General features: G+C 43.7%; 1 protein-coding gene across 2 annotated transcripts in view; it reads left to right on the top strand.

Moving 5' to 3' along the window:
* Positions 1–9,693: 9,693 nt before the first annotated feature.
* Positions 9,694–12,353, top strand: part of syt13 (synaptotagmin XIII) — a 28,292-nt gene continuing 25,632 nt past the window's right edge. The window contains exon 1 of one of the 2 annotated variants that reach the window (XM_072591832.1): positions 9,694–10,372. In XM_072591832.1, the coding sequence (XP_072447933.1) occupies positions 10,079–10,372 (294 nt within the window). In that variant the 5' untranslated portion in view covers positions 9,694–10,078. The remainder of the gene's footprint in view (positions 10,373–12,353) is intronic. The other variant, XM_072591831.1, reaches the window with a different exon arrangement.

Here is a 12,353-nt window from a genome sequence, read left to right as displayed (position 1 = left end):
TTGATATTGCCAGAAACGAGAATGAGTCTGTACTGAGAGATGGATCAGGATTGTTTGAGAATCTTCACAGTGAACAGTGGCTTCCTGGAAAGTGAATCAAAAATGGCATTGGAGAAGTCAGGAGACAGTGCTTCCTTCCCAGAACTTTGTAAGAAGTGATTCAGTTGCAACCGTGATCATTTTTAAACAGCTGCTGTGGTCTAGACACTGCATCTCAAACCAAGTAATTCACTTCCGAAGCAAATCCTCTTTTCACAACTTAAGGATGTCTTCTTTGATAACGTGCGGCACTGGAAAGGCACTGTGCCTTTTCCAGCGTTACACTTTATCGACTCTTACTCTCCAGGATCTGCAGTCCTCACTATCATGCAGTCTTATTACCAAACTTTAAAAATGATGCAAAGGCATTGCAGCAAATGCAAAAGAGGTTTACAAGGATACTGATAAAACCTTTGTTGTTGGGATGGAGAAGTGCTACCTCACTTGCTGAGTATTTTTAGCATTTCTGTTTTGAATTTAAATTTCCTGCCTCTACAATGTTTAGCTTTTGTAGATGGAAGTGGGTAAATTTTCATTACAAGTACTACATCCTACCTCTAAGAAGGTACACAGACTTCAATCATTGAATGATTCAACTGAAATGCGTATCACAGAATCCATCCCCTGTTCATCCTAATGTTTCCATTCCCACAATATCAATATGCTTTGATCTTGGTAGCCAAAGTTCTGAATTTCCAGGACTTTTTCCCTCCCAGACTTGGAGCTTTACAAAATGCTACCTTCCTTGTATAGCCTTCTCTTGTGAGTAGATACATGTCACCATTCCTTCAGTGATGTTAGAACAAAACCCTGAAATTCCCTCCATAATGGCATGTGGGTCTACCTACAGTACATGGACTGCAGCAGTTCAAGAAGGCAGCTCACCACCATCTCAAGGGCAATTAGGGATGGGCAGTAAATGGACTAGCCAGCGATGCCCAGATCCCACAAGTAGATTTTAAAAATTGCAGATTTCTTACACTGCAGAAGGCGACAATTCAGCCATAGTGTCTGTGCTAGCTCTCCAAATGAGTGATTTACTTAATTTCATTTTCCTGAAATGTCCCTGAGGTCCTTCTTGTTCTTCCATTTCAGGTTTCAGTCTAATTCTGTTTTGAAATTTATGATTGAACTACCTTCACCACACTTACAAACAGTGCATTCCAGACCCAAACCACTCAATGCCTGGTGTCAATTTCACTTCTTTGTTTGATTACGTTAAATCTTATGCCTTCTTGATCCTTTCATGAGTGGGTGCAGTTTTTCCCTATCTACTCTGCATAGACCCCTCATAATTTTGAATACCACACTAAGTCTCCTCAGCAATTTCCACTCTCCTACTTCCTTCAGTAACCTTGGATACATCTCATCCATTGCTGGTGCCTTGACTGTTTTAAGTACAGACATCCTATCCAACATTTCCTCCTTATAAATTTTAATTTGATTGTACAGAACCTGAGTCTATTAAAAAAATACATTTGTCAAAGCTTTTCAACTTGTATTCATCAGGACACTTCAACATTTATACTGAATGAGAGGAGAGTGCTGAGGGAAATTGGCTAGAGGTTATCTACTACTATCTACCATAAATCCACCTTCAGTGGTCAGTATACATATGTTACAAGACTTATCATGCAAAGATTGCCAGGAAGGCAGAGGATTGGGAAAGTTTTTAAAAGCCAATAAAAGATGACCAAAATAATAACAAAGAAGGCAAAGATAAACTTTGAGGGCAAGTAATACAAAATGGACAGCAAGATCTTCTTTAACTATACAGAAATAGAGAGGCCAAAGTGAAATAAGCCCCTTAGAGAACAAAACTGCGGAAATAATGGGGAACCCGGAAATGTCAGTGGAGTTGAATAAATATTTTGCATCAGTCTTCACAGTAGAAGACACTAATGGCATTCCAAAATTACCAAATAATCAGGGGGCAAAAGGAGGAACGAAAATAAGTACAATATATATCACTAGAGAAAAAGGTCCAGCACTTTTCATGTCACCAGCCTCTACATCCAAAGGATCATAAGGTGCCATTTCTGCCACTTCCAGTGGGATGTCACTACTAGATACATAATGTGGGAAAATGTGAGGTTATGCCTTTGGCAGGAAGACTAGACAAGCAGAATATTATTTAAGTAGCAAAAGACTGCAAAAAAATTGCAGCACAGAGGAAGCCCTCGTGAATAAATCTCTATAAACGCTAGTATTCACGTTCATTGGGTATTGATTCAATAAGGTAAATTAATGTTGGCTTTTATTTAAAAGTGAATGAAATATAAAAATCTGGAGGTTTAGTCAAAACTATTCAAGGAACCAGTCAGACCACAGCTACAATACTGTGAACAGTTTTGAGCTCCTTATCGAAGGAAAAACCTACTAGCATTGGAGGCAGTCCCGGAAATGTTCAATTGGCTGATACTGGATATAGAGGGACTATGTTATGAAGGGTGGTTAAATAGATTGGGCCTGTACTCTTTGGAATCTATAGGAATGAGAGGAGACCTATAAGAATATATAAGATTCTTAGGGGATCTTAAAAGGTAGATGCAGACAGCTTGTTTCCCCTTGTGGGAGAGTCTAGGATTACAGGGCATAATCTCAAGAGTATGGGGTCACCTTCTTAAATGAGAGATGAAAATAAATTTCTTCTGTAACTATGTTGTGAATCTGTTGACTTCTTTATTGCAGAGCACTTTAGAGGCTGAGTTAAGTATATTCAAAGCTGAGACAGATAAATTTTTAACCAATAATGGATTTGAGGAATACGGAGATAAGGCAGGAAAGTGGAGCTCAGGATTATCAGTTCAGCCATGATTTTATTGAATGGTGGAGCTGACTCAAAGGTCTGAATGGGCCTACTTCTGCTCCTATGTCTTATAAGGCCTTTTATTGGCAATCTCATAAATAGGGCCCAAGCCATTTGATCACTCTTTTTGAATTTTATTGGAGCTGCAAAGGAGGGATAGGCTTTGGGAAGTCAGGAGATGCAGAACTCCTAGCCTCTAACCTGCTCTTGTCATCACTATTTATATGGTGAATCCAGTTCAGTTTCTGTTCAATGGTAACTCCCAAGATGTTGATCGTGGTAGATTCAGTGATAGTAATGCTATTCAATATCAAAGGTGGTTGATTAGATTTTCATTGCCTGACACTTGTGTAGCAGGAATAGTATTTGCTACTTGTTAGCCCAAACCTGGATATTGACCACTTCTTATTATTTTTGGCTATGGACAGCTTCAGTATCTGAAAAGTTGCAAGTGATGCTGCACATTGTGCAATAATCAGTGAACATCCCTATTTCTGACGTTATGATGGAGGGAAGGTCATTAATAAAGGAGCTGAAGATGGTTGGGCCTAGGACACTACCCTGAGGAAGAGGGTTTCCTGCAAACAAATCCTGGAGCTGAAATATCTGATTTCCAACAGCTGCAATTACCTTCCTTTGTGCCAGGTATGACCACAACCAGTTTTCCCTTTAATTCCCATTGATTCTAGCTTTGCTTGGGCTCCTTGATGCCACACTCACTTAAATGCGGCCTTGATGTCAAGGATAGTCGCTCCCACTTCATGCCTGGAATTCCGCTCTTTTCTCCATGTTTGAACGATGGCTGTAATAAAGTTAGGAGTTGAGTGGCCCTGGCAGAACCAAAACTGAGCATCAATAAGCAGATTATTGCTGGGCAAATCGGAAAGATGTTGTGAAACTTGAAAGTGTTCAGAAAAGATTTACAAAGATGTTGCCAGGGTCGGAGGGTTTGAGCTATAGGGAAAGGGTGGACAGGCTGGGGCTGTTTTCCCTGGAGAGGAGGTTGAGGGGTGACCTTATAGAGGTTTACAAAATCATGAGGGCATGGATAGGATAAATAGGCAAAGTCTTTTCCCTGGAGTCAGGGAGTCCAGAACTAGAGGACATAGGTTTAGAGTGAGAGGGGAAAGATATAAAAGAGACCTCAGGGGCAACCTTTTCACACACAAGGTGGTACATGTATGGAATGAGCTGCCAGAGGAAGTAGTGGAGGCTGGTACAATTGCAACATTTAAAAAGCATTTGGATGGGTATATGAATAGGAAGGGTTTGGAGGGATATGGGCCGGGCACTGGCAGTTGGGACTAGATTGGGTTGGGATATCTGGTCGGCATGGATAGGTTGGACTGAAGGGTCTGTTTCCATGCTGTATATCTCTATGATTCTATGACTCTAAGTGCTGCTTGATAGCACTGTTAAAGACCCCTTCCATCACTTTACTTATTTTGAGAGTAGATTGACAGGCTATTTTTTATTTGGCCAGTTGGATTTGTTCTGCTTTTTGTGTACAGGATGACCTGGGCAATTTTCCACATTATTAGGTAGATGCCAGTATTCTAGCTGTAATGGAACAGCTTGTCTCGGGGTGTGGCAAGTTCTGAAGCACAAATCTTCAGTACTGTCACTGGAAATAGTGTCAAAGCCCAGATCCTTTACAGTATCCCATGTCTCCATCTGTTTCTTTATATTTTATGTTTATTCAGTCAGGAGATGAGCATGTTGCTTTTATTGGAAAAGCATTTATTGCTTGTTCCTAATTGCTTTTGAAAAGGTGGCGAGCTGGTGTGAAAATGGGATGTAGTTTGACTTTTCCTGATTATCCTATACCTGTTAAATTTAAGGTGCGTTTTGCATTTCTGAAGGAGTTGTGATAAATCTCCTGCCAGAAATGCAGAGCTCTGTCTTGTTGGAAAATAATAGCATGGAGTGGAAATCTGACCGTAATTGCAGTTGCAAAATCAGACCCCAGTATTCTTTCCTCCCTCTGGGTTCACATAGACTGACTGCCCAGATGGAGCTTCAGCTGTTTAGAAACTGGCGATCAGAACCAGTTCAGCCAGTTTCAGAAAAGAAAGTGATAAATCCCTGAAGCTTTATATTTATTATGCCACAGCAGAGGGCGCCAGTACATTCAAACCAAGCTGCACTTACACAGCACCCTGCGAATGGGGAAGAGTGCAGACACCTGTGACATTGGGGTCAGATATATATCCCTCCCTCACATGATCAGGTTCTGGTGGACCTTACGTTTGATCAGGGTTAAATAGACCCCAGACTCTATGACACTGTACTCTGGATCAAAAATTAGAAAGACAGCGAAGGAAAGAACTCAAAGCCTGGTTTTTATGGTCTCAAAGTGTGGAAAAGCACAGCCAATCGATTCTCCTGCTCTGCAGATGCTGCCAGACCTGCTGTGCTTTTCCAGCACCACACCTTTCGATTCTGATCTCCAGCAGCTGCAGTCCTCACTTTCTCCTAGATTTTATGGTCTGGAAGCAAGGTTTTATTAACAAGGATACCAAGATTATGCATCTCCTAATTCAATAACCTCAGTTTCAGAATAATGCTGAGTGTGCTAAGAATTGCACCAACCACCAATTTAAGTTTATCAGTCAAGCTCACAACATGCCTAATTTACACTTGCTAGAAGATACATGTATTCATATTTAGGCCTTGTCCCCCACAGGTGAAAAGAATATGTCCAGGCATTGCACCTTTTCAGAGTTAAAGAAAAATATGGTGGGGGGGTTTGTTGGTCAGTGGTGCACTCTCCATGGTTGTAACTTGATCAATCAGAGTCAACTTGCCCAGCCAATCAGCACTGTTTTATCATGAAGTCCAAATTGGTGTTCACTTTGAAATTCGGTATTTTTGTGTCTGTTCTTACAAATGCAAAACAAAAAGAAAATTGACAGCATATCTCTTTATTCAGCAATACTAAACATCAGAGTCTGTTTATTGTATACTGAATGTCTGAGTACAGAATAAGATACCTGGATGGGTGCAGCTCCAACAACACTCAAGAAGCTTGACAGCATCTAGGACAGAGCAGCCCACTTGATTGGCACCACATCCACAAACATTCATTCCCTCTAACATTAATCTTGATGTTCAGTCGCAGAAGAATGTAACATCTACAACGTACACTGCAGTACCTCACCAAGGATTCTCTAATAACACCTTCCAAATCCACAACCTCTATCACCTAGAAAGACAATGAGAGATGGGAAAACCATCAACTGCAAGTTCCTCTCCAAGGCACACACCATCCTGACTTGGAACTATATCTCTGTTTCTTCAGGGGCACTGGGTCAAAATTCTGGAATTCCCTCCCTAATGGCATTGTGGGTCCTCATACAGCACATGGATTGCAATGTTTCATGATGGCAGCTCACTACCCAAGCTCAAAGACAGTTATAGTTGGGTAATAAGTACAGACTTAGCTCGTGACACATCATAGTTTATGAATGAATAAAACTTAGCAAGTGCTAAGACATGCATTCTGTCTACATGTAGTCTGACTCACTGTGACTGATTCACTATAATGGGGTTTGACCTGCCAGCTCAGGTGAGCACCTCAGGTGTTTGATCGAACATTGATCTCCAGGCTTGGAGACCTTAGCTGGGAAAGCACCAGCTCTCTGAACTTTGTCTTTTGTTTTCTCTAACATTGTGGGAGGGTCACCATGGGAGAAGTTAATGGGAACCTGTGGTAGCTTGTTAATTGCTTCTTCATCGATATATGAAGGCTGATTCAGGATGTGGTTGAAATGTTCCAAACATCTTTCTCGAACTTGGCCCTTTCCTCTGTGCAATGTTAACTTTTGGGTCCCAAGGATTAGTGATTAACCAGCAGACTACAGTTCTTAGACAGATTTCAGATCACCATAGAGTTTCTTTCAGTCTTTTATGATCTTCATATGACTGATGTTCAGCTGCTTTCAGGTTCAGCTAAGTGTCTTGCATCCGACTGAACTTGCATTGCCCAGTATGTTGAGTGTTCCGCTCAGCAGTAATGATTTGTCATTGAGATATACTCTGTAGCAATGCCTCTCCTTCAGTATTTTCTGGATTACCTCACTGTTTTCATCAAACTAATTTTGATGCTTAAGAGAGGTTGGGCAAAGGGCCACTAGAGAGTAATATATTTGTGAAGGTCATCTTCAATGCAGTTAACGTCCATTTTTTTCTGTTAACAGGCAACTCTCCAGTTTCTCTGTAAACAGACAACTCTCAAATATCTCATGACACCATGTTTGAACCTTAAGAGATTAAAACTTTGTACCCTCTGAAGTATTGTGTGGATGTGGGAGGTTAAAATTCCCTTATCTTAGAAACAATTTATCTCTGAAATTGCTCGTTGATATTCAATGGTTTTGCCATCACTTCAACCCACACTAACAACATCCTGGGAGTTACAGTTGACCAGAAGCTGAACTGGACTAATCATAAAAATATAGTGGTTATGGGAGAATTGAAGACTGAGATTGATAGATTAGATTAGATGATTAGATTAGATTAGATTACTTACAGTGTGGAAACAGGCCCTTCGGCCCAACAAGTCCACACCGCCCCGCCGAAGCGCAACCCACCCATACCCCTACTGATTCTTGACCAGTTGGGGAATCATGGGTTATGGGAAAAGGCAGGAAAGTAGACTCGAGGAATGTTGGCTCAGCCATAATCCCATTGAATTGACAGCGCAGGCTCAAGGGGCCATAGGAAATGTTTTTAAATTGGAACGGAGTAGAACTAATACACAACTGTGTTACAGAGTGACAGTGTTATTTGTGACCATGCATATTGGTAATTTGAAATACATGCAACTGTAAATGAGAGCATATGCGTTTTTTGTTTCATATGAAAAGGGTGATGTTTAGAGAATGCACTTGTACTCAGCATTGCTAGCTTGTGTGTAGTCTTTGTGTGCACTCTGCTAGCTGTTAAATACCTGTTACTTAAAAACTCATCTGCTTAATTTGCTGGAATCAATCTTCACATTCCAAGGTGGTAAAATCCTTAAGTTGCTAAGGGCAGGAGACCTAACCTTCGCCTGGTTTTAGTCCAGCTATCAAACCAGTTTATCATTTGTGTCCACGTTTGAATGCAAGCAGCTACTCCATAGAGGCACAGCTGGGAGCTGGGCGAAGGCAACTATTTTTTTTATTTCAAAATTATACTTTATTCATAAAATGATTTGATGGTCTGTACATTTGATCATGCCATACATATGTCCACATTTACAAACACAGATTCAAATTTATCCTTGTCATTTACAATCCTGTGCATTTTTCAATCTTGTACATATATTTGGCTGAGGCATCAGCAGAGCCCAAAAAAAAACGTCCGCACGGGCCCCCTGTTCTTCTTTAGGCAGGCCGATCTTACACGGTGGTCTTTTCCCCACTGCACCTTGGCGGCAGCTGCCCCAAGCTTCAGCACGTCCCTCAACACGTAGTCCTGGACCTTGGAATGTGCCAGTCTGCAACACTCAGTCGGGGTCAACTCCTTCAGCTGGAAGATCAACAGGTTTCGGACTGCCCAGAGAGTGTCCTTCACCGAGTTGATGATCCTCCAGGCGCAGTTAATGTTCGTCTCGGTGTGAGTCCCGGGGAACAGGCCGTAGAGCACGGAGTCCCGCGTCACGGCGCTGCTCGGGACGAACCTCGACAAACACCACTGCATTCCTCTCCAGACTTCCTCTGCATAGGCACATTCCAGAAGAAGGTGTGTGACAGTCTCGTCCCCCCGGCAGCCACTTCGAGGGCAGCGTGCGGTGCGGCTGAGAGCCCGGGCGTGCATAAAGGATCTCACAGGCAGAGCCCTTCTCACCACCAGCCAAGCCACGTCTTGGTGCTTGTTGGAAAATTCTGGCGATGAGGCATTCTGCCAAATGGCTTTGACAGTCTGCTCAGGGAACCGCTCGACAGGATCCGCCCTCTCCTTTTCCCAAAGGGTCTCAAGGACGCTACGTGCTGACCACTTCCTGATGGACTTGTGGTCAAAGGTGTTTTTCCTCATAAATTTCTCCACGAAGGACAGGTGATACGGAACGGTCCAACTACTCGGAGCGTTCCGCGGCAGCGAGGCCAGGCCCATCCTTCGCAACACCGGGGACAGGTAGAACCTCAGTACGTAGTGACACTTGGTGTTTGCGTACCGGGGATCCACGCACAGCTTGATGCAGCCACACACAAAGGTGGCCATCAGGGTGAGGGTGGCATTGGGCGTGTTTTTTCCCCCATTGCACCGGTCTTTGTACATAGAGTCTCTTCGGACCCGGTCCATCTTTGATCTCCAAATGAATTGGAAGATGGCCCGGGTGACTGCGGCGGCACAGGTCCTGGGGATAGGCCAGACCTGTGCCACATATAGCAATACTGAGAGTACCTCACACCTGATGACCAGGTTTTTTCCCGCAATGGAGAGCGACCGTTGCCCCCATCTGCCTAGTTTCTGTCTCATCTTCCTGATCCGCTCCTCCCAGGTCTTGGCGCACGCCCCAGCCCCCCCGAACCAAATACCCAGCACCTTCAGGTGGTCAGTCCTGACGGTCGAAGGCAACTATGATACAGACAATGAGCCACTTCAAAGAATGCCTTAAGCTAGTGCTACTCCCTTACCACCTCCACCCTTCCTGTGCTCTCTCCTAACTGCCTGAGTGAGGAACAGGACCTGCTAAATGATTAACTCCCGAGAGGAGTGAAATCACCGATTTTTATAGGGATCCAAGCTCTTTGATATACCTTCGCTCCTGGTTGCACAAAGCTCAGACCTCATCGAATGCATCAGTGCAATGAGAAAAACAAAACTGCTGTCTGTACATCTTGTCTTACGGTAATTGGCGGGATCTGTTGTGAGAGTTAATAAATAAGAGATACTGCTGTTTGCAGCACTGTTGCAACTTGTTTCTCTGGTGTTAAACAGATTCTCAACACGCTGCCAGTTCCTGACGGCTCATGTGAGATTCGAGATGTGAAACGCGAACAATAATTTGCCTTTCGTGAGCGTTATATAAGTTCCTCGTTGCCTTTGGAAAGCCTTGCCCCAGATCCCTGTTTTGTATCCCATCAGCAAGCCCCGCCTCTCCTGCTGAGATCAGTTTGAACCCACAGAAAGCGCTGCCGATGTCTCCTGGGCAGCTTTCCCCTCTCTGACTGACTTCAGGATGGCAATGCCCGAGATCTCTTGCTCACCAGACCGCCTGCCAGGTTTCACTGTGCGTGAGGGATGAGTTCCCAGGGCAGGATGGCGGAAGATAACTTCAGCCGCCTGTTTGAATCCAAGAGGGCTGCAGATCTTTCCCAAAATGTGACACGGGGAGCGGGGAGAGGCTCTCAGACCGTGATGGCACTTCCACTGGCGGCAGTCGGGGGCACACTGGGCACAGTTGCTGGCTTGCTGGCCATCTGTGTGCTGGCTTTGTTTTGCCGCTGTTCCAGGAAAAGGGCAGGAGACTCTAAGAGCCCCGAGAAAGCTGGAGCTACCGTGGGGCAGAATAACATCGTCAGCACGGCGCAGCAGGTCAGTGAACACAACTCTCACAGCAGTTAGTCAGTCAGTCACTGACTCAGGAATCTTATAGTAAACTAGATACAGCTTAGAAACAATAACAAAAAAAAACACTCAGGATCTCTCGCTTGAAGCCACATTCTTCACGCTGTCACTAGCCAAAGTTGCATTGAGGATAGGGAGTGTTGCAGAGAGGAGACTTCTCACATTGCAGCTGTAAGCCACGGCTCGCCCAGTCACTCTCCCATGACAGCTAATACTCACTCCAAAGTTTGACATTTGTCTGTATTACTGATAGAACCGTTATTTAATGACTGAGACTGAGATTGAGTCATTCTAACTGCTCTGAAGGACTTGTGTACTTTCTGTTTTAGAGACCCCTTAACACTGAAGTCAGTGGAGACATGCATGCCTTATGGTCAGGGAAGAACCCATTATGATTCCCATATCTGTCATGACGCACAGCCTTGGTCATGTGTGAGCCATCAGCAGCAGCTAAATTGTTTTGACCCATAATCATAAACTAGTCTAGCCTTCACTCTCTACCTTTACTACCAGTGCTAGTTTAGTGAAATATTCAGGAGAGTCTGACAGGAGCAACACTTAAACATTGTGTCAACCTACTGAAACTACATTATTGGACTATTTGCATGCCAAACTGCAGATGCGGTAAGTGATAGGCAGAGCTAAGCGATCAAATAAATCTTTCAGACCAAAGCTCCACCGTAGTCCTGCGTCATCCAGCTGCCAATGGTGATGAATAACTCCACCACTCATTGGAGGTAATGGTTTCTTAAATATCTCCTTCCCCTCAATAAAGAGGGTTGGAGATGCAACGCATCTATGAAGCATTCACAACAATCTTCAGCCAGAAGTGGACAGCATGGTGGCTCAGTGATTAGCACTGCTGCCTCACAGCACCCAGAGAGTCAGAGTCAATTCCAGCCTTGGGTGACTGTCTGTGTAGAGTTTGTACGGTACATTCTCCCTGTGTCTGCATGGGTTTCTTCCCACAGTCTAAAGATGTACAGTTAAGTGGATTGGCCGTGCTACATTGTCTCTAATGTCCAAGGATGCATAGATTGAGTGGAATAGTCATGCAAAATGCAGGGTTACAGGGATAGGATATGAGGATGGGTCTGGTAGGCTGCTGTTTAGAGGGTCGGTGTGGACTTGATGGGCTAAATGGCCTGCTTACACATAGTAGGGATCCTATGATGAAATGCTGAATTCAATTCAGTCCACTTGATATCAAAACACATCATTCTGGCAACAGTACTGAACATTTGTGTTCCAGAACTTGCCGCACCCCTAGTCAAGCTGTTCCACTACAGCTACAATTCTGGCATCTACCTGTCTGTGTGGAAAATTGCTCAGGTGTGTCCTGTACACAGAAAGTACGGAAAATCCAATCTGGCTAAGTTGTGCCCTATCAGTCTATCCTAGATCATCAGTAAAGTGATGGAAGGGGTTGTCACCAGTGTTATCAAGCAGCAATTACTCGGCAATAACCTGTCAACAATGTTCACTTTGGTCCAAATATGAACTCAAGCTAAATTCCAAAGGGACTGCCCTTGACCAAGCGTGGCATCAAGGAGCTCTATCAAAATTGACATTAATGGAAATTGAGGCAAAAGCACTCTGCTGGTTGGAGCCATACCTAATAAAGATTATTATAGAATAGAATCATAGAATCCCTAGAGTGTGGAAACAGACAATTTAGTCCAAGCTCACACCGGCCCTCTGAAGAGTAACCCAATCAGACCCAATCCCCCTACCCTATTATTCTTCATTTACCCCGACTCATGTACCTAACCTACACATCCCTGAACACTATGGGTAATTTAGCACAGCCAATTCACCCAACCTGCACATCTATGACTGTTGGACGGCAATCATCTAGCTCTGATGAAGTATCACTGGACTCCAAATGTTAACTCTGCTTTCATCCCACAAATGCTGCTAGACCAGTTGAGTTTCTCCAGCCATTTCT

This window comes from Chiloscyllium punctatum, chromosome 22 (assembly GCF_047496795.1).
Source record: "Chiloscyllium punctatum isolate Juve2018m chromosome 22, sChiPun1.3, whole genome shotgun sequence".
Taxonomy (NCBI): Eukaryota; Metazoa; Chordata; class Chondrichthyes; order Orectolobiformes; family Hemiscylliidae; genus Chiloscyllium; species Chiloscyllium punctatum.
Note: the sequence above shows the minus strand (reverse complement) of the source record. Positions and strands in the feature narration are given on the sequence as shown.